We start from the raw sequence: 22677 nt of genomic DNA on the forward strand, positions 1-22677 counted from the left end.
TGTGCACATTGAGATAGGACACTGCTCCATCCAGGTCAGGAGAATCATTTTGTTCCAACTGGTGAACACTGTGCTCTCTTTTTCTGGCACCCATTCCCATATCACTGTGTTTGCGCTTTAACTCTCTGTACAAAACCCTAATCAAAAATTTTATTCTGGAAGAAATTAATTTCCTTCTTCCCTAAAAGCCAGTATTATTGCTATCAAGATCCTGTACAGATGTTCTAGAGGCACATGCAAGATCAAGAAGTAATAATCAAAGTTGGGAAAATTAAAAAGGCTGCCATCCATCCATCTGCAAAGGTCTGAGGCTGGTAAACTGGGTATACTTGAAGACAAGACTCCTTTAGGAACTTTAGATGTTTCTGCTAGTCTCTGATTCTCTGAGGCTAGAAATAAGATTGGGAGCAGATTAAAATGTTCTGAAGTAGATGATGGATGATTTCATTCATGTTGTGGCCTTTCCATGAGTTAAGTGGGGAATGGGACAAAGCTGTTCCTGAAATTCTTGCACAGTTCCACAGGGTACTGTCTCTGGACTATACCCATGATGGACCGCATTTGATCAAAGCTATTGGTAGCCCTTTTGTTGCCTGACAGCCTGGCACTGATCAGGGGTCTAACTCCAGCTCTGGGGCAAGAGTGCAGTTACTGATCCTACATTTGCTCTAGTATCACATGTAAAGCAGTATTTTCTATTGTTGCTCTTCACACACTTCAAACTTGCCCGATCACCTCTATTCCTTTCTATAAATTCTGGCAAGGGTCAGGAGTCTAAATTGACTTTTCTGATGAGTGAATAGCCTCAGCTTTCCACAAAGCTTCCCACAGTATCACAAATATAGCTGGGAACTGATATGCCAGAGCACCAGATCCCAAGGATCAAAGCCTCATATACATGCATGAATCAGAACTGAATCTCATTATCTCCCCCGCCCTTTAGGATGTGTGATTTTTTTTTTTTTTTAGGTTGAGACAGACCATACCTTGCAATGCCATCCACTCAAGTGAGCACTGCTTCTGAAAGGATGCCTGGACCACTTCGGATATCAGCTGACAGTTCATATTTTTGTTGTTGTTGCCACTTCAGAGCTTTCATGCCCAAAAGAAGCTGCTGAGATGACACCTCCCAGAATGTAGCTACCGGGGGCCAAAGGGGATCTGAATAGCAAGGCCACTCTTTCAGTTAAAGTTCTCCCCCCATTAGAAATGCATAGTCCCTGGCCACCAGAGAAGATGGCCACATTTCTCTTTGGTAGTGACACCACATTAAATTTTGACTGCTGCACAATGAGGAACATCTTGGCCTTATAAAATGGAGACTGGCACAAAAATAAATAAATGGTGGGCCAAAAGGACCCTTATTACTTGCCTCTTCCACATCTGGGCTGCTGTCCCTCTCATGACTCCATAGTCATCTGCTGTGGAAAGGAGGTAGAGGTGGTGGTGAGACATGGTAACCTGCAACAGAAACTGGGAACAATACTTTGCACATTGGGGCAGGGTGACCCACAACAGCTAGGGATGACAGTCTGATACTTCTCAAATCTTTTAAGTGTGGCAGGAAATCAGTCTCCCTGTATTACACCTTCCCAGGCTGCATAAGGAGGAATATGTAACTGTAGCTAGAGCAGGGCTGCTGCTGACCTAAGCATAATTTCAGAATACCATATTGAGTACTCTCTTACCTGACAGTCTATCCTCTGGTGGTTTATATTTAAACATATTTTACTATTTGTTTCTCTAAATCTGATTTGGACTGCTGGCCTTCCTCTCGTGAGTAGAGAATTCCCTTTGTGTGGGGTGTCTGTGTCCGAGTACTTAGCATATCCCTAGTGCCTGGCAGTGATTCATCTGCCAGGCTGCACTCCGTGAGGGTAAACAGGGGAACTGTAAACTGAGAATTATACCCCAAGATGCACTCAGTGAAGGTGAGCAGGAGAACAGTGTTAGTTTTATTAGTTATTTGTTTTCCCCATGGGGAATTTCCCCCTGTAATTCTGCTAAGTAGGGGGTGGTGGGGTAAGGGAATCTCCTATTATACTAGATTTCTTATGATCAATAAATAGAACACCTATCCTCCTTGATGAGGCTATACGCCAACTTTCAAACCTCCCTCCCAATAAAAACTAGCTGGGAAACAAAGAAAGGAAAAGTGATTTTCTCCTTACTTTTGAAGATACATTTGTTATTTTAGAGGGTTTGTGTTTAATCCTATTGAGCTTAAATCTTTGGCATCATTCACAAATACCTTTCACTGTTTAAAAAAAAAACTTTATTTTTTAAAATAATTTTAATCCATTAGACCATACTTTATAAGTTACCAGTAGGATCTGAACCCAAGCATCAGACATGTTGCACTTTCAAGCTTTGTAACAATGCATGATTTTTCAAAATAAAATTTACATTTAGATTTACAATTTATGTTTTTGAAATTTACTAACACTTAAAAACATTGAAATTTGAATTGAAAGGGATACATGTTTAACTTTAGCACACAGAAATACTGTAAAATATGCCATTACCCCAAAAATGCATTTGAAAATGGAATGTGATTAGCCCATCAAATTGAAGTTTTAGTAATTAGTAATTCACATATAACCTAGTTAGCACCTTATTGAACTCAGCCTTTGAGTGTAAAAAAAATCTAGTGCATATTGTAATAGCTCAACATGTATTGTACAATTTCACCAAAGAGGTTCCGTTTTTTTAGCATTATCTGCCAATTTTTGAAAACTGGTAACGTTTCAGAAGCTTTCTACAACATATGGAACAATGGCTACAGTTAAACTTTAACAGAGAAATATAGGCTCTTTCTACTTGTTATAAGTGGACTGTTTTTAAAAGCAATCATTTATAAGGATTGCATCAACATCAGTTAGCAGAGGAAGATCAAACTTTATTGAAACTGCTTGCATACAAAATATATTGCACTATAACCAAACAAATGTCAACATAAAATCCAATCTGTTGTAGCTAATATGTACAGAGAATATTGCCCAAGAGCGATTACATTACAAGGTCAGTCTACCTTGGTTAATTATCTACAGTATTTTAAACCAAACAGTTTACAGATGATGTGTGCAAGGTACCAATTTCTGTTTTCAAATACTATACATTCCCAAAATAAATAACTAGAAATCAACATTAATGTTTGGCAATACTTTTTAAGACATTTTTATATGTGTTAAATCATGTGCAGTTTGTTGCCATTTTTATATGCGTACTCGTATGCAAGGAAAAACAGTGGAATGAAAAAAGCAAAGAAACAAAACTCACAAAATACATCAGAGGCAAGATCATGTTTGTACAGTTCTGTACATAATCAGTGGCACTCCTACTGGAGTAAGTTTAATAAAAATAGATTAAAATGAAAGTCCTCACACAGTTTTACCCAGTAAATTTAATTCATGATCAGAAATAAAAAGAAAAAAAGTACGTTTAAATCCCCCTTTATGTACTTTGCATCAAGTTCCCTAACTCCTTCCAAACCTGCTTGTGAATCAGACCTTGTACCTCAAAAAAATTATGAATTATTCCTGCCTCCAATGTTAGTTAGCTATACTACTCCCTGCACTTAACAGGTTATCACATGTGGGAATGTTCTTCTTATCTCCCTTGAGATAAGCTCCAAATTAAAATTTTGAACAATTTCAAAACTTTTGTGAGGATGAAGAAAGGTTATTTTTAATTGGTCATCTGGCCAAAAAGCAGGCACACATTATTAGCTTGTGAACAAGTTACATTTGTTCCCTCAGTAACAATGAATTTTTAGTTTCCCAGAAATGGAAAGATTTTTTTTTAAACTTCTTGTACTGTCTACAAAAAAATTACACCCCGTCTCAATAACACTATTTGCCAAATCTTCAGTGCAAAAGAAATCTTCTATTCTTATAACTGCCTAATCTGATGCTTATGTAAGGAAAAAATTATGGAAAGCATGCATTCTTCTATAAAGTACTAATGTCTGACAAGGTTTGCTACATATATTTTACATTTAGTGTTTCCAACTCATCTTCCCTGATTTCTGCATCCAAATATAATGTTCCTACCTGCCAAGATATAAAAAAGGCACAGATCATACAACTTTTTTTGCTAATGAAAATGACAAATTGTTACATCACACATATTTCAGAGTCCACTAAAATACTGAAAAAGTGGACCAAAATGTGAACTGACACAGGACATAAAACGACATAGCATTTCATGAAGAACTTGCAAGTTAGATTGAAAACAGAAGCCCAATTTATTACTGCAAACACTATTTATTCTGAAAATTGAAATTGAGCAGTGATTTTTGACCCAATGCGTTAAAATGGTACAACTGAACAAAAAGTATACCAATGCACAGCTCAGTATTTTTAAAACAAACAAAAAGAATCTCATTGTTTGAAGTGCAAGATGTACTTGAAAGCATTTTTCAGAAGTTCAGATATTTTTATGCAAATATTTGTATAACTTCTTATTCTGAAAAGAACTGCATACTGCTGATGTTAAAAAAGGCTAACAGAACTTTTATGTTCATTTCATGCCCTGCGCCATTTTGCCTACTATTTGTCTTTGGCCTAACAAGTTTCTCTAATGTGGAATAAGAATCACTGAAACAGTATAGGAAATATGACTTTAGAATTATGCAGTTTAGGGTACTCCATTCACCAATGGTTGCTGACCATCCACACTGTCTGATTTCTCTTTCTTCTGATTACGATCTTTACCCGTGCGCAGCCGACTACCTTCATTGGAGGTATTCTGTAATGTTTTAGCGTGGACGCTCCTTTCATTATTGCAGTCAATTCTGATCTGAAACAAGTTACAGTTATATAAAGCATACCCTTTAAATATTCCTGAAGTTAACTGTTAAAAGAGAGCGGTGTCAAATAATTTAGGTGCCATCTTTAAGATTTTATTCAAAAAGGAAGCTAGCTTTACAAAAAAGTATGAAACAAAATCCCCCTGATTTTTTTTTTTTAAATATTTCAATGAACACCTGTAACTTTTAAAAATATACACATTTCATTGAGTGTTGGAAAGTCAAACACCATAATGCACTATATTAGTATAGGAGAACCAGAAAGCAAAACGGATCCATCTACTATAGTTTTGTTGTTCATGCAGAACTGAAAATATATATATATTGAAAGATTTTAAGCTTGTTTCAGTTTTAATCAAGATATTCCTAGTCATACAGTGAAAGAAGGATTTTTGAAAATCGACATTGCAAAGCTGTGATGCAACTATACTAACAATAATAAAATCCACTCTGCCACCCTTTGCTAAGACTGAATTTAATCAATCAAAAAGAGCTGTGGCTTTCGAAGTGGGCAAGAAGAATTTTGTTTGAAATGCAAGATTTTTAGCTTGATACTAGAATACCTTTAAATCCATTTTTGGCATACTGTTTTTTTTTGTTTTTTAAAAAACAAACTTTATTTACCTCCTGATTAGCCAGTAATTACGGAGGATTCATCAACATTCTGAAGCGCTTATTTTATTAGAGTATCTCATACAGCTCGCAGAAGAGTAAGAATTCATGATATGTTGATAAAATGGAGGCTACCTACCTGTAACTGGAGGTTCTTCAAGATGTGTGGTCCCTATCTATATTCGACCGGTGGGTACGCATTTGCACAGTATGCCTGAATCTAGCAAGTAGTGTCTCTTGGTCCACACATGCGCACTTGTTCTCCTTGTGCTCTGGACTGAGGGTATAAGGCAATGTGGACTGGTGTCTTTAGTTTCTCTTCTTTCTGCAAATCCAGTCATGATCCTCAGCAGAGGGGATGGAGGGAGGGTAGTGGAATTAACTTATATTTCTTCTTTGAGTGCTGGTCCCTATATGTATTCTATATGTGGGAGATTATTAAGCAGTAGTCAAACAGGAAGGAGTGCAAGGATACAATTGGTACAGAGATCTGCAGTACTGGTAGCAGTATCAGCAGCAGCCACTGCAACCTGAAGAGATGTTTTTGCTACGAGTTTTCCCTGATCAATAAGGGCTTAGCATTGAGATCTGTCCTCCTAGGGGAGTCTGTCCTTGAAGTCTTAACATTTTGCATCGTTGATGAAATCATATTTTGCTAACAGTGCCAGGCAGTTAGTAATTTTCAATCGAAGACCAACTGAAGAAAAAGCTTGTCTTTCCAGGAAATCAAGGAGTTTGGTGCCCTTGTCTGAATGTGTTGCCTTGGGATGTAGCAGCCTAGATCTCTCAGTGGCTGCTTGTCAGGAACTTCTCTTCTTTGGCTGGAACAAACTAATGCCTCTCAGCCCTGAAGGTTACAAAATGTCCAACAGCTTATACTACGTCTCTTGGAACTCCTCAAGCTGGATCTGAAGCTCATATGTTAATCTCTATAGGAGTTCTTGATATTGCCTGTGATCATCAATGCAGAGATGGTGAAGATGGAGCAACCACATCATCTGGAGGAGGAGGAGGCGGCATCTGTTGGGACTGTCGGATCTGTCTCAGCTTCTTCCTCATACTCAAACGGAGTTAGTAGGTGTTGGCTAGGAGAGTGTAAAGTTCATGCATGGATCCAAGGCGGTCTAGTTTAAGGATCCCAGGGCACCAATAATGCTAGTATGCCAGCTTGATCCATTGGGGAGGACCCCGGGGCATTGTGAGTCGCTGGTTTGCTAGGAAGTCATATCTGGGTGGATGATGGAACCCAGATCTTCTGGAGCTTCTATCCAGACTAGTCTCCCTATGTGGGGATGATGATTCACAGACTCATAGGACCGGAAGGGATCTCGAGAGGTCATCTAGTCCAGCCCCCTGCACTCATGGCAGGACTAAATATTATCTAGACCATCCCTGACAGGTGTTTGTGTTCATCTGGAACCTTCAAGTAGTCCAATGAGAAGGCAGGTTCCTGTTCAATTGGTGGAGCTACCGGTCAAATGCTCTGGCTCACGGAGGGAACAGGGTGGTGACCCAGGGTTCTTGAAGCAGATTATTCAGGAACACACCGGAGGAACAAAGTCTGACCAGAGAGGAGAGGAGACTGAGAATAGAATGACTATCTCCAGGATACCAGTGAACGAGACTGTTGGATCTGATACTTCCCTGGTTACAGCGGACATTGGGTCCTTTTAGGAACAGGCCTGTACTGGCACAGAGTCTACTCTTGATCTCGTAGACTGTGCCCAGTGGGTGCCTATCCTCAGGTTTATGCATCTGAACTGAGGTCGGTACCAACGGATCCTTACTTCTTCATGTTACACTCAATTGAGGAGGTTTAAGTGGTCTAGGTCCTTAGGACCCACGTACAAGGAATCACCAGACTTGGATGGAGTCAGGGAAGGATCTTCTTCAAAATCTGCTCCCAGAAGTAAAGATATGCCTTGCCTGAGTGCCCCTTACTCTCATGAGAAGTCCTTGAGAGGGATTCTTAAGATTTAGAACTTGTAGCCTGGGCTCCTGAGCTCATGCTTGGAGGGGCACTGCCTATTGACTGAGCTCGGAGTACCGGGGGGTCCCCCCAGCCAAGATCCGACTGGAGTCACATGGCCTTCACCATGGGATGTTTACTCAGCCGGAGCTCTCAAACCTCACATGTTTGGGAAGGGAAGGAGTGGCAGATACTGCACTTAGCTGAGATATGAGCCTCACCAAGGCAATAAAGGCAACACTGATGTTTGCTGCTCACTGAAAAGATGTGTGTGTGGGGGGGGGAGATAGGGGGGAGGGAGGGAGGGAGGTCAGGATATGCAGTGTGTAAACCCCAAGATTCTGGGGTCCTTGCCCACAGGAAAAAGCTTCCCAAGGTGGGGAAAAGCTAACTAAACCACACTAACTATGCTAAATGGTAAAAACTATCAAAACTAAGAAATATTCACAACATGATATGGATTACATTGAAGAAAAACTGAAGGAGCTGTGGACACTGAAGATTCCGACTCAGGCCATGTTGTGGTAATAAGGAACTGAAAAGACAAGGTCCACAGTGCCCCTTATAACCTTGGTTTGGAGCAAGAGGAGAACAGCTGTGCATGTGCATTCTAACAGAGGCTACTTGCTAGAAATCTCTGGACTCGGACCATGGTGCACATGCATAATGAAGTGTGGAATACCCAAAGGGACCAGCACTTGAACAGGTTAAGTGTCTTCCTGATAGAAAATTTCTCAGTTTTATTTCCTTCAAAAATATTATTTAGCAAAGAGAAAATGCACACTTGTAAATCATATGTCATTGCAAAATTCCGCAAACAAAAGTTTTATTCTTCATGTTTGTGTGGGGGAGAAGGCATCAACTCTACCAACTCCACTTCACCCCATCCAGGAAATAGCTTTTTGGCCCCGGCTCTGCAAAACCTGTTCACCTTACTTAGGAGTTGGAGCCTCTCAGAAATGGCTTTTTATTTCTTCAGGGGGTCCTTCCAAAGCAAAGTTGCCACAAACTCTCCAAGCAGAGACTTCACATATCACCATGCAGGAGGAAGTAGAAGCAGCTCCTCTTTTCCTTCTGTTAAGGCAGCTCTTACTAAGTGGCAGAAGACTCTCTGCACATGCCTAAGGCCTGAAGTACACTGAGGTGCTTCCTCAGAAGACACTACATACACAGGAAAATACACATTCCTAGGCTGGTGTGTTTGTCAAACACCACAAAGGGAACATTTACTTGTCATAAAAGATTGGAAACAAAATGAACTGTAGAATTCAGTGTCCCTTTATGTGGATTTTAATTTGCTTTCTAAACAGTTACTCACTGCTCGACTAGTTCATTGGTAATGAAACATTACAAATGTTTAATTTAATACCATAACTAAATTTAAAGATGTACCTTGTCCCCTCTAGAAAGCTATACTGGTTTCTTACTACAGGGTACTAATTTTTCATGCGTTCAATAATGCTTTTTCTAATGTTTTATAGTTCCTTCTCTTCTCCCCCCATTATAGTACTTGTGTTCTAAGCACATAAGACAAAAAGAGACAAAAGGTATTGGTGAAAACTAGGAAAAGCCAGGGAAACTAAACTGAATTTAAAATGAAGAATGAGTTACAATTTTTTTTTTTTTTTTTTTACGTACATCACAAACAGCTTGCCAAACAATCAGTGGGGCCACTGGATGATCGAGGTGCTAAAGGAGCACTCAAGGAAGACAAGGCCATTGCGGAGAACCTAAATGAATTCTTTGTATCGGTCTTCACTGCAAAAGCGGTGAGGGAGATTCCCTCAGCCATTCCTTTTAGGTGACAAATCTGAGGAACTCACCCAGATTGAGGTTTCCACACAGGTGGTTTTGGAACAAAGTGATAAATTCAATAGTAATAAGTCACCAGGACCAGATGGTATTCACTCATGAATTCTGAAGGAACTCAAATATGAAATTGCAGAACTACTAATTGTGGTATGTTACCTATTATTTAAATCAGCTTCTTTATCAGATGACAGGAGGATAGCTAATGAGACACCAATTTTTAAAAAAGGCGATCCTAGCAATTACAGGCCAGTAAGCGTAACTTCAGTACCAGGCAAATTGGTTGAAACTGTCGCAAGGAACAGAATTATCAGACAGATGAACACGATTTGTTGAGGAAGAGTCAACATGACTTTTGTAAAGGGAAATCATGCTTCACCAACCTATTAGAATTCTCAGAGGGGGTCAAACATGTGTACATGGGTGATCGAGTGGACATAGTGTACTTGGACTGTCAGAAAGCCTTTGACAAGGTCCTCACCAAAGGCTCTTAAGCAAACTAAGCAGTCATGGTATAAGAGGGAAGGTCCTCTCATGGATCAGTAACTAGTTAAAATACAGGAAACAATGGAGAGGAATAAATGGTCAGTTTTCACAGTGGAAAGAGTAAATACTGGGGTACTCCAAAGATCTGTACTGGGACCAGCATTGTTCAACATATTCATAAATGATCTTGAAAAAGGGATAAAAAAGTGTGGTGGCAAAGTTTGCAGACTATACAAAATTACTCAGGATAGTTAAGTCCAAAGCCAAGCATTACAAAGGGATCTCACAAAACTGGGTGACTGGGCAAGAAAATAGAAGATGAAATTCAGTGTCGATAAATGCAAAGTAATGCACATTGGAAAACAAATCCAACCGTACATACAAAATTATAGGGTCTACACTAACTTACCACTCAAGAAATCTTGATGTCATTGTAAATATTTCTCTAAAAACATCCACTCAATGTGCAGTCTCCGTCAAAAAAAGCTAACAATGTTAGGAACCATTAGGAAAAAGAGATAAGACAAGACAACAGTGAATATTATAATGCCACTATATAAATCCCACACCTTAAATACGGAGAGTGGTTCTGGGCACCCATCTCAAAAAAAATATATTGGAAATGGTACAGAGAAGGGCAACAAACATGACTAAGGGATTATGGAACAGCTTCCATATGAGTAGAGATTAAAAAGACTGACTATTCAGCTTGGAAAAGAGATGACTGAGGGAGGATTTGATAGAGGTCTATAAAATCATGAATGATGTGGAAAAAGCAAATGGGCAAGTGTTATTTACCCCTTCACATAACCAGGGGTCACACAATGAAAGTAATAGGCAGCAGGTTTTAAACAAACAAAGGAAGAAAATTTACCTGAAGAGATCCATCTGCTGTTCTCCCTTTAGAATCTCTTGAATTACGTTGACGGTTATCTGTTCGTGACTGTTCGTCATTTCCTATAAAGAGAACGCAATATTCAGCAAAGTTGCTTCTCAGCACTAATTTTGTAAATTTTTTCCCCTGATTTTTCTCTAAGCAGTTAAAAGTACACAGTTAACATGGAGTTACGTTAAAGCTAAATAGCATCAAAAATATTCTTAATGATTAGATAAAGTAGAGCAGAAGTTCACAAACTATGGCCCATCGCTGGTTCACAGAATCTTTTGTGGAGGTCTGTATAATGGAACAAAACCATCCTGTGGATTGGGAAAGTGATCCACAGAATGAGAAAGATGAAGAATCAATTTTTGTAGGGTATTACCTATTTAAATTTTTCTACTGACAGCTTATTTATTTTCCAAGCTCAGCTTTATTGTTCCCAAAAATATCATATGTGGCACGATTCCCTGATCTTGATATGTCAAAGTAAACAAAAAGTAGCCTAGGGAAAAGAAATAAGAAAATCTCTATTCCGAAGACTTCATAATTATGTAAATTATGGTACATCACCAGAGTGCTAAATATATCAAATATTATTTAAAAGTGAGAATTTGAGTTAAGTTTAGACTTCAAGCTTGTTTCTCCCACTTTACTCCTGCTAATTCTTTCCTACTGCATATATAAATTACAACACTAAGTTTTAGTCATACACGGATATAAGAAGAAAAGATGGGCATATTTCTGCAAGAGTACTGTATGTATAAGTGTTATATGGCCAAGAGTAGGACAAACACTGATTGACTCATAAAAGGCCTGATCCAAATCCCACTGAAGTCAATTTACCTTTGAAACCTCCACGACCCCGCCCGCCTTGGCCTCGTGCGCCACCTCCACGTCTTCGTCCATCTCCTCTGCGAAGGTAATTGTCTCGTTCTTCTTCTGCTGGGGCTAACGACCAATCACTAAGCTCATCTCTGTGATCAGATTCTGTTTCAGAAGCATTCGATGCTTCAGAGTTAGTTCCTATCAAGAGTTAAAAAAAAGTCATTGTCTATTTTCATTAATGGACTATTGTAGAAAAATCAACCAACACTGCAACAAGCTTCCTTTTAGGAGTGAACTTAAAATTCTTGTTCCATCATCAGTAGAACTTGGTTGACAGAAATAAAGCTCTTAGTTACAGAGTTTATGTACCAATTCACTTAGGTAACATGAATGTCAACCTCAGAAGAAAATCCTCCAGTTCCCAGGGGCAAGTCATGTTGTATATCTACCCACCAGGCAGGGATAATTAAATTCAATTGTCGTTAATGGTAAACTTATGAAGTTCAAAATTAAAGATCATACTCTGAATAGACAAAGCCAAGTTTGAATACAGCACTCATTCTTATCAAAAGGTTTTTGGGGTCCCATTATTCTGTGTTATATTCATAATATATATAATATACTCCAGTGAAGTTCAGTGGCACATTGCAATAGCCATATTAAAAGTGACCTTGAAATGTAGAACTTTGGAGAAATAACTAAAAACTAGCTCATTCACTTTTTACCTGATATTGTACTACTGAAGCTAGATTTTCAAAACTTGACGAAAAGCATATAATATTCACTGCTGAATAAAGACTCAAGTTAGTGGATGGGTGGAAATTCCATAAATCCACTTCAATTTGTCCCTGCCAGGACATCCTTCATTTAAAACGAACTTGATTTCAGTTGGAGCTGATAGGTGCACTGCACGTCTAAGTATCAGATCATTTTTTTAGGTGTGGGTTTTAGGAGCCTACCTTTAGATTCCTATTTTTGAACTTCTTGGCCTATTAACCCCTGAATGGAGAAAGTAAAAAGAAGACAGTGTGTGGTGGCCTGATGTGGGAAGCAGAAGTGGGTCAAGGACTAAAATGAGTTTCTTAATCAAGTTTGCTGTTATTTTTTCCAACCCCCCAAACACTGGCTTGTATCCTCCCCACCCGCAAAATAGTAAAAGAAACCCGAAGAACCTCCCCCCTCCAAGCCTGGAAGGTATTACTAAATGAAACAAAAAGTATATAATTCACTTCACTAGCATATTTATGCTTTAAACTGAAAAAAAGCACAAATCATCCAAAGTGAAAAGTCTGTAATTCTTAACACAATAGCAACATAGAGTACTGCTAGTTAAATTTTGGATAATATGCTTTTATCAACCTATTTGCTGTTTTTCATTACCTAGCATATTATGCAATTTTGACCAAACCATCTCAAATGTGCTAAGAACACACATGACTAATGCTTTATGGTTGGACAGAAATGGAGGTCAGTTTAAAAAACTGACAAAATTCTGAATTAAACTCTCCCATCTTCCATGACTGTACTTTCACTTTTCTGCCATTTTGAGGTAAACTGACAGCCTTCTTCAAAAACAGACTCGGAGCAGAAATCTCAGATCTTGGATTCTAAATGCTACAAGAGAAGGAACAAACTCCAGATAGCTGTCCAGGTCATATGTTCTGCCTCTTCCTGTTCTGGGTTCAATATGTGATCTTCATTTGCATTTAGAATCTGAAATGCTGGTTAAGCAACTGTAAAGTTCTAGTAGAAAAGTGGTTATACATATACATATGTACATACATACATACATACATACATACATACACACACACACACACACACCCCTCCCTCTATATATCTAGATAGTTCTAGATATATAGATATAGATAAAAATCTCTGTGAGGTTACAGTTCTTTAATGAGATCAAGCCAAACTTCTACAGAGACTACAACCAGCAGCCACCAGCCTGGAATCCATCTAATCATGCTAAACTTTCCCTTCTGTTGCTTTTATAAATGTAGGTACCTATTCATGGAAGCAAGTGTCACTGGGAAACAGCGACATTAATCCCCCCTTTTTCAATCAACTAATTATGAGGCTGAAGATACGGAATATCTTCTTTCTCAAGGGCTTTTAAAGAGCATACTGAACTTCCATATACCAAACGTTTGGAATGATTTCACCTCAGAAGTTCTTATCTTTTTCATTTTCTGTTAATCGTCCAAGTAAATGGCAAAGACCTGTGTTACACTTTTACTTGCATTCTTCGTAGAATCTTCAGCTACTGGGAATAATATTCTGCAGTTTTCTTTTCAGGTGAACAATCAATATTAAGTAGGAAAAAAGTTTTCATTGTATGATGCTTGTAGCTATCATCAGGTCATTTATCATGTTAACTAACCTTTTGCACTAGTGTCAAGGTTGATTCTTTTATTTATCTACCCCCTTTTATTTCTTCACTCACAGCTTTTAATAGTGGACCAGTGAGCATATCAGTCTAGCGTAGTATTAACCTGGGCAAAGTGCTTCAGTAATTGATTTTAAAAGTTAATTCTGTGCTCCACTGAAGATGTTAGTATAAAAGAAGGCTGCAATGGTCTTATCAAGTTCAAGTCTTTGCCTTTCAGTTATTATGACATAATCACCAATTGATCTATACTATTTTCTGGGTATGAAATGAACAGATTGCTTTTGAATGAACAAGATATTAAAGAGCTGCTGGGAGATGTGGCATGTGAGCTTTAAGTATCATTCTAGTTCCACTTTGAAGATTACACTTTTCCACTGAACACACAAAAGTTCCATTCAGTGGCACATTTGATCTTCAACAATCTGAAGAAAACAACTGCATGCGCTTCTTCAGATAAGCACAAATTTGATACCTAATCTGATTAATATTTATTTTATGGTAGTGCCCAAAGCCCAAAATGAGATCTGGAATCTCATTATCCTGGGTGCTGTACAAATGCAAAGACAGTTCCTGCCCTGGAAAGTTTACAATCTAAAGGACACATTGAAAGGTTAGGGATGGGAAAAACATACAAGCAAATGAGCATGATGATGAATTACAGTTTTTTTAGTTACCTGTAAAATCTTAAAGTTTACATTTTACTTCAAAAGGGTTCTGTTTTCAGTACTTCAGTCCATTTAATTGCTTCTTTTCTATTACCATCCTTCAACATATTAAGATAGATAACATATACAAGTTTGGTAATCACTGAACAATAACTACCTGTTTTTTCCAAGTAGGACATTGGGCAGCCTTCCTATAAATAGTACTCTTGATGAATAACAATTTTAATCTAATTTTAAAAGCTCCACTACTAATCCCCTGAAACATCCAGTGCTCAAGCCCTATGTTTTACTAGATTACAATTTCAGAAAATTATGACAACAAAGTCAGTGTCCAGAAGACCAATCTTAAATTATAGACATACTGGTAGTAACTACCTGAAGCATAGCCTGGACCACGTCTGCTGTGCCCTCTGTTTCTGTAGGGTCGACTGCCTCGTCCAAGTCCTGGACCATCATCAGTCATATATCCTTTTTCCTTGTCAGTACGATTTGGTGGTGGTCTAGAAGTAGCTCCAATCTGTCGGAGCTGTTCATCGATCTGCAATCTTTCCAAACGTAGCTGGTCTACCTCCTATATAAAATAAACAATTTGTCACATATAACTGCTGTTAAATTACTACCCAAATGTGGAAATTAGAAATGTTTTCCAGCTTTTGAAAATGAACCACAGAGCAACATGCCATGGAAGAGGTGTGTATTTTTTGTTTATAAACTCACTCCTGAAAAACAGAGATCAGTAACCTTCAAGTCAACATACTAGAAATACCTTACTTTTTCAAAATTAGTTGTTGCTAGAAAAGTCTGCAAGGCTGCTGCTTTTTCTTTCTGGCCCTAACTATTTCACATTTAAGTTTAAGAGTCAAACAACCTATTCAAAGGCAGAGGAAGTGAGGCATGTGCTTCCTTTAGTTCAGGGGTTCTTATTTTTTCTGTACCAGGCTCCAGAAATATGGGGAGCACAAGGCAGTCACAACCAGAAGCTCAGACACCACTACTTAGATGATTTAAAGATATGATTATGCATGCTGTTCATCCACTCCTTGCAAAAGGTCAACAGAGAAAGTGCATTGGGAAAAGTCACCTTGGTTGAGTATCATTATCCCAAGAGTCCAAGAATCAGATAGGATACTTAACTGTTTCCTCAGACTCATTCCTACCCACTTAAGGATCTTAAGTAAAACTTTACCATCTTTGGAAACATTAACAGTTAAGTCAGATGGCATCTATGTAAATATTAGGGATTTAACATTTGCTCCCACACACTGCTTTTGTGAAACAACTAGCTGACAGTTGCAGTCCTGGTAAACTGCTCCTCTGGTCATTGCCAGCCCTGAATGCTCCTTGTGCTCTGCTGTGGAGTCTAGGCTATTGAGTAGGTATGTGGTTCTTAAGAGAGTATGCCTTGTGCTGAGGTGTTTCTTTTCATGTTCCACTATTTTGTTCAAGGAAATAGTGAGGAGCACAAAAGAGAACAATCCAGTGACGATTCCTGCACAGGTCCAATCAATTCCACTCTCAACTATTAGCTCAGTTGTTTTATCAAACATTTGATTAATTAGCACAGCTTTCTAAAAGAACTTGTAAATTTGTCAAGTTTATGTAGAAGACACTGTTTCCCAATCCTCACTAATATCGTCCATTTGTTCCAAATATTTTACCCAGCACTCAAACCTCAAAAAACGAGGACAACTGTCCCCTCGCAGGGTTGGCAGTCTGACAACTTAATAGCATGGTAGGACTTACTGGAGAATACACTGCGCTATCATCGCGGTCAGACAAGCCAGGGTCACTGCTGTGCCGCTTTGAGGCACTGTGGTAGGATTCTGCAGTAAGATTTTGAGGAGGTAAATGTGCCACTGACAGCATAGCCAGCAAGTGGTTGAAGAAATGGCTAAAACAACACGAATAAATGTGCCCCAGTTCTTTGGGTGTCCCTCAATGCATTCCACGGTTGCAGAGTGGAGTTCGATCGACTAGGGGCTGCTAAGAGTCTGAGGGGCCAAAAAAAAAAAAAAAAAAAAAAAAGACTGCTCTCTCAGTGTGTACCTACAACTGCAGGACACTGACAAGAAATGGACTTGATCAACCATCTAACGGAGGAGGCGGCGGCAAGGACAGCCTGCGACATCCTTGGTCTCTGCGAAACACAACGAAGAAAGGAGATGGAAGCGAAATGGAAAGACGGAAGTTCCATCATGTTGGGAAAAGGAGAAGGCATGAGAACCGCTAGAAGGAATTGGTTTGATCGTCAACAAGGAATGGTCTTCAAAAATCTCCTCCTGCAAGTTCAAGTAATCATGCATCGGAGTGCTACACCTCCAACTGAGGAAGAACAGCACCCTCATGATTATCCAGATCTCCCACAAGCACAAGTGAAGATGATGATGAGAAAGAATTCTTTCAGGAGCTCGAGGAAACTCTCACTAAAAAATTCATGTATATGATTGTGATAGGAGACTTCAATGCCACGGTTGGAAGAGGGAAAGAAGGCGAAAAGTTCATTGGAAGATATGGCATTGGTGAAAGGAATCCATGAGGAGAACGACTGGCAACTTTGCCAGAGACCAAAGAAATGTTCATCGGTAACACATGGTTTAAGAAGGCCAAGAAGAGGTGGACATGGATCGCACCCACTGCAAAGAACAAGAATGAGATCGACTATATTCTGATTGATAAGCAGTGAATTGTACAAGACATCTCAAGTAGTGCCATCGTTCAACACCGGCAGTGACCATCGTTTGCTGAGAGCGAGGCTCAACTTCAATGAAAAGGTGGAGAAGAAAGCGCTACAGATGGCAAATCAGAGACTAAGCAATTCTGAAAGCAAACATTTCCAAGGAAGACTTGAGTCTTATATAAATACGACGAGGACAATAAAAACTTCGCTGATAAGTTGAGGCCACGTGTGAAATTAGCCGAGAAAGAAAGACTGAAAAGAGTGAAGGGAAAAATCTCAGAAGAAACGAGGAACTTGCTACAGAAGCAGAGGAATATGAAGCAAGATGATAGTGACAAACTTGAGTACTCCCTTCTCTGCAAGCTGATGAGAAGACGACTACAGGAGGGACTTCAAGAAGTACGAACATGAAAGGCTCTCCAAGATGGCTGGAGATCGGGAATTGATGCTGTACAGGTCGACAATAACGGTGCTGAAGAACAAGGATGGAAAAGCAGTAATCAACAGAACAGGGATGGAAGCGGTCTGCAAAGATTTCTGCACCCAGCTGTCTGCATCTCAAATAAAATGTCCCACTACTAACACTTCAACAGACCAACGAGCACGTACTCCCAGTCCTCATCAGCGAAGTTCGACATGCAGTTTACCAAATGAAGGAAGGAAGAACTCCAGAAAAAGACGGACTGACAACCGAAATGATAAGAGCTGGAGGCCAAGACCTCTGAGAAGCCCTTGCTCAGAGGTTTAACTGTTACTTGGAAATGCAGAGGATACCATCTAGCTGCAGGGAGTCCAACACCATTTAGCTGTACAAGAAGGGCGATTGTGAAGATCTGAAGAACTATTGTCCCATATGCCTGCTCTCACGTGTCTACACGCTGTTCACCAAAACAATAGCAAACTGACTCTTACAGAGTCTGGACAAGCAGCAGCTGAGAGAGCAGGCAGGTTTCCGAAGGAATTTCGGCACAATGGACCATGTATTCACTATAAACCAGCTAGTGGAGCGCTCAAGGGAATACGAATGCCTTCTATGTATTTCCTTCGTTGACTATGAAAAAGCATTCGACAGCGTAGAGATCAGTGCAGTGCTGAAAGCTCTTGCAGAGCACGGCATTGACACAAACTATTTCAAACTACTAAAGGAAGCAAACTTTCACTGCACTACAGCTATAAGTCAGTTTGATACTCCCGTCGCAAATCCCAGCCAAAAAAGTTGTGAAGCCAGGAGACACGGTTTTACCAAAACTCTTCACAGCCTGCCTCAAAATGGTAATGAGGTGAATGAACTGGAATGGTGGAATCAGCATCAAAGGAGAGCAGTTAAAACACCTCAGATTCACAGACGATATCGTCTTGATTGACGGAAACACTATCAAACTACAAAACATGCTGCAAGAACTCGACACAAAAAGCAGCCATAGCGGACTGAAAATGAAATTTATGAAGTCTGATGCCTTGCCAAAAGGCCCAAGTAATAGTCAAGGGAGAACAAATTAGAAGAAGTTGAGCAATGTCTATCTGGGCCGAGAAATTAACATGCACCACAATCAGGAAGGCGAACTCTCGCGAAGGAAGAGAGCTGGTTGGTACGCACTGAATTCTATCGAGGATGCCCTCCAAGGAAAAAATCAGTAAGGCAACATGCGCCAACCTCTTCAACTCAACCATACTGCTGGCAATGTTGTACGGCAGTGAAACATGGGCGCTGACAAAGACAGAACAACAACAACTGTCTGTCACGGAGAGGGCAATGGAAAGAAGAATTCTGGGGATTTCAATCCGCGATGGAGTCTCTAATGAAGTGATCAGACAGCAGAGCTGAGTGCAGGAGGCTGTTATGGAAAGCAGGTGTAATAAAATGCGATGGGCCAGGCATGTAGCTAGGCTCACTGACAATCAATGGACTGCAGCTGAGTAGTACCCACAGGAACTGAAACAACCACTTGGCCGACCTCCAAAGAGATAAGATTTTATCATGAAAAGGCATGGTCGCACATGGAGAAGGAAGGCCAAGAGAAGAATGGAAGATGTGTTGTGACCGGTGCAATCTACATGAGGGCTGAAGGACTGATCGATCTAGGTGATTTTACCCAGAAATTACAGCCATCTCTCATTCTCTTCATCCCTTCTAATTTGTCTCCCTACCTTCCTCTTCCACAAACAATCCTGGTTAACTTTACAAAATAGCAGGCACATTTGGCAAAACACTTGTGTATGAAGGAGAGGTAGTATCTGTCTTCTGCTCCTGTATCAGCTGCAACATAGCTATTAAAATTAAAGGAGCAATTTTCTGCGGTTATGTAGTTCCTCATGATATATATAGAGAGAAACAGTTTTTAAAACATCTTTACTATATTTTAAAATCATCTTTACTAGGAACCCTAAAGGTTTAAGACTTTTTTCATCTCATGTTCAAGCACTTAAGATCCTTTTTAATTGTTAAATTTCCTTGTCAATTATTACAAAAGCTTTGAAGTAGTGTAATATAATTTTCCTCACCTTTAAATAATTTAGGTGATAATCTAAAAGCACAGTTGCGTTAGTGATGCTGTCCTTGGTTCCCACAAATACAAATGGTACCATTCCCTGAAAAGCAAGCATATATTCTGTAAATCCTTGCAATGATATTTACATAATTACAGTGATCCTAGTAATAAATATTAAAGCATGACTACAAAATATATGAAGAACACCCTTCATAATGGGGACACTCATTAAATTCTAAATTTCATAAACAACTGACATATCACCTATATTAACAGCAGTAAAAACATACTTATTTACTTGTACCTATAGTAAACTTAGCCTTACAATATTCCACTCATCCAAGGATAGTAATTTTATCTTGGAGGGGAAAAGTAAATTCATATCTCATTTTGTCCATTAACAGTTATCACAATAAAGGTGGGCAAGTAAGTTCTGTAGTTGGGATAAGTAAATTCTAGACGGAGTTACATTTCGGTAGTGTGCATCATAAAGCCACGTTTTTAGATCATACTTTCTGAGCCATGTTAAAAAATCAATTAGCAAAACTTTTCAGCCATCTTATCTTCCCTCAAACTCAATATAAACAATGTTTTTCCATACAGTACCAGCTTCTAGGTGCAAGGTTCTTTTAATCTACCACCTCAGGAAAGAAACCATTTAAGCACTTTAACACATAAGCCCAACCAATCTGTGCATAAAATGGCACTTATTTCTCCTGGATCCTATAAAGTAATTTGCAAAAGGTGAACAAATAAAAAAAATCTTCATTAAGGTGAAGTTAGGACTGCAGGCATACCACCAGTGGTCTGAATGTTCACTACTTTTCAAAAACACAAATAGTTTAAACAATCATTTGTTAGAAGCCTAGGAAATTCAGTTATGAAGCTGAACACAATAATTCCAGCATTTGAGAACAATGACATTTACGGGCAAGTTAAAATACCTTAATTCTGTAGTTGTAACAAACATAAGCCTCCCATCTTCCCTTCTGTATCTTTTATAACTATTTTGTATGATGTATTATTTTTGTAACAAGGACTGTTTTTAAGGGCTTTAGGTACATATTCATAGGCAAATTCGGAGATATGCTAAGGTCCCTTAGAATTTCACAGGAAGAGAAGGTTACGCACCTTGGGCAGTAACTGAGGTTCTTCAAGATAGATGTCCCTGTGGGTGCTCCACGTTAGGTGTCTTGATGCCCTGCGCTTGTAATCGGATATTTGTGGTAGCAGTACCCGGTTGGGCTGCACATGCACCGTAGCACTCTCGCACCGCACCGAGTGGTTACATAACCGTGTGCAACCAACCCTCCCCGTTCCTTCTCTACCTCAGAGAATTGGCCTTTGAAACTCCAAAGTAGATGGGAGATGGGAGGGTAGTGAACCTTCTCTTTTTCTCTGAGGAGTGTCCCTGTGGGTGCTTCACTTTAGGTGACTGTTGAGTAGTGCCTCTCAGTGGAGGGGAGGGGCTTCCGAGTCGATCTATTGATAGTGGATAAGACTGTAAGTCCAAAGTGAGCATCTGATGCTGACTGTTGTTCTAAAGCATAGTGTTTAGTGAAAGTATGGACTGATGCCCAGGGAGCTGATCTGTAAATGTCAGTGGTAGGCCACAGATGCTGCCAACGGTCTGATGGAGTGTGTGCAAACTCCCGGTGGAGGTTGTAGATTGTTGTTTTGGTAGTACAAATAGATACACCCAGATATTCATTTGGATAGTCTCTGTTTTGAGATGATTTGACCCATCAAATGTTTCTGTTATGGAAACGAATAGTCTAGGTGATTTTCTAAATGTTTTTGTTCTTTCAATGTAGAAAGCTAATGCTTTGAGAACATCCTAAGTTCATACCCACGGTCGCCTGTATTTTTTCCAAAGCCACATGTGGACGGGAGGGAGGCCTTCCTCTCGTCCATATGTGGCTTCAGAAAAAAAATACAGGTAAGTAAATGGGTTGATTTAAATGAAAGGGGAAGGCAACCGTGGGTATGAATTTAGGATGTGGCTGCAGGATTACTTTATCCCTTAAAGAATGTTGTACAAGGCAGGTGTGCCATTAGGGGACCTAATTCTCCCACTCGTCTTGCGGACGTGATGGCAATGCAGAAGGCCACCTTCATGGATAAGTGCAACAAAGAACAAGTTGCAAAGGTTTCAAATGGTTTTCCCATGAGTCCTCAAGAACAAGGTTGAGGTCCCACATAGGTGGTAAGGTTTCTTAGTATGGGATAAGAATTTTCAATGCCTTTAAGGAAGTGTTTAATTGTTGGGCGAGCAAACAGTGACCCCGTCCACCTTGTGGTGGAAGGAGGTAATAGCAGCCAAGTGTACTCCGATGGAGCTTGTGGATAGCCCCAATTTTTTAAGTCCTAATAAATAGTCGAGAATCCTCGGTAGGGGGGATGACTGTGGTAAGAAGATCTGTTTGCCTTGGAACCAGGTGCAGAATCGTTTCCACTTATGGATATGTCTTTCTTGTGCTTAATCTTCGATTGTTCAGTAATATATCTTTTACTTCCTCAGAAAAGGCCCTCTTGAACAGGAATGTAATTACTGTTTAAAAAGTTAGCTGTTTAAACAATTAAAAATATATTTTTTTAAATGGTTAACAGGGCTGGCCAGGCTAATGCTTACCAGTTAACCAGTTAACATTACATCCCTACTCTCGACCCCAGTCAGCCATGGAGTAACCAGGCCTTGAGGTGGAGTACTGCAAGGGTGGGGTGACGGATGCGTCCTGCATCCTGGGATAGGGGAGGTACCAAGGGAAGGGTTCGAGGCAGTTTCACTGCCATCTGACACAGGTATGGGAACCATGTTTGTCTGGGCCACGTGGGCACAATGAGAATGACCCTGGAATAGTCCTGCCTGATCTTGTGAATGACTTGGCTTAGGAGTGGAGTCGGAGGAAATGCATACATCAGTGGCACCATTTTATGAGGAGAGTGTTGCCTAGGAAGTGGTGTCCCAATTCTGCTCTGGAGAAATATTGTGGGCATTTGGTATTCTGAGCTGTTGCAAATAGGTCTATGGTGGAGAATCCCCATAGTTTGAATATCAATTTG

At 39.7% G+C, this 22677-nt stretch overlaps 1 protein-coding gene across 4 annotated transcripts in view; it reads right to left on the reverse strand.

The window, feature by feature from the left end:
• Window positions 1-2252: 2252 nt before the first annotated feature.
• The window catches only part of FMR1 (fragile X messenger ribonucleoprotein 1), a 57199-nt gene continuing 36774 nt past the window's right edge, over window positions 2253-22677 (reverse strand). For 3 of the 4 annotated variants that reach the window (XM_048863096.2, XM_048863098.2, XM_048863097.2), the window contains 5 exons: window positions 19628-19714; window positions 14824-15019; window positions 11410-11589; window positions 10561-10643; window positions 2253-4800 (listed from right to left, as the gene is read on the reverse strand). In XM_048863096.2, coding sequence (XP_048719053.1) covers window positions 4639-4800; window positions 10561-10643; window positions 11410-11589; window positions 14824-15019; window positions 19628-19714 — 708 coding nt within the window. In that variant the 3' untranslated portion in view covers window positions 2253-4638. The remainder of the gene's footprint in view (window positions 4801-10560; window positions 10644-11409; window positions 11590-14823; window positions 15020-19627; window positions 19715-22677) is intronic. The other variant, XM_048863099.2, reaches the window with a different exon arrangement.

This window comes from Caretta caretta, chromosome 9, assembly GCF_965140235.1.
Source record: "Caretta caretta isolate rCarCar2 chromosome 9, rCarCar1.hap1, whole genome shotgun sequence".
In the NCBI taxonomy this organism is placed as follows: domain Eukaryota; kingdom Metazoa; phylum Chordata; order Testudines; family Cheloniidae; genus Caretta; species Caretta caretta.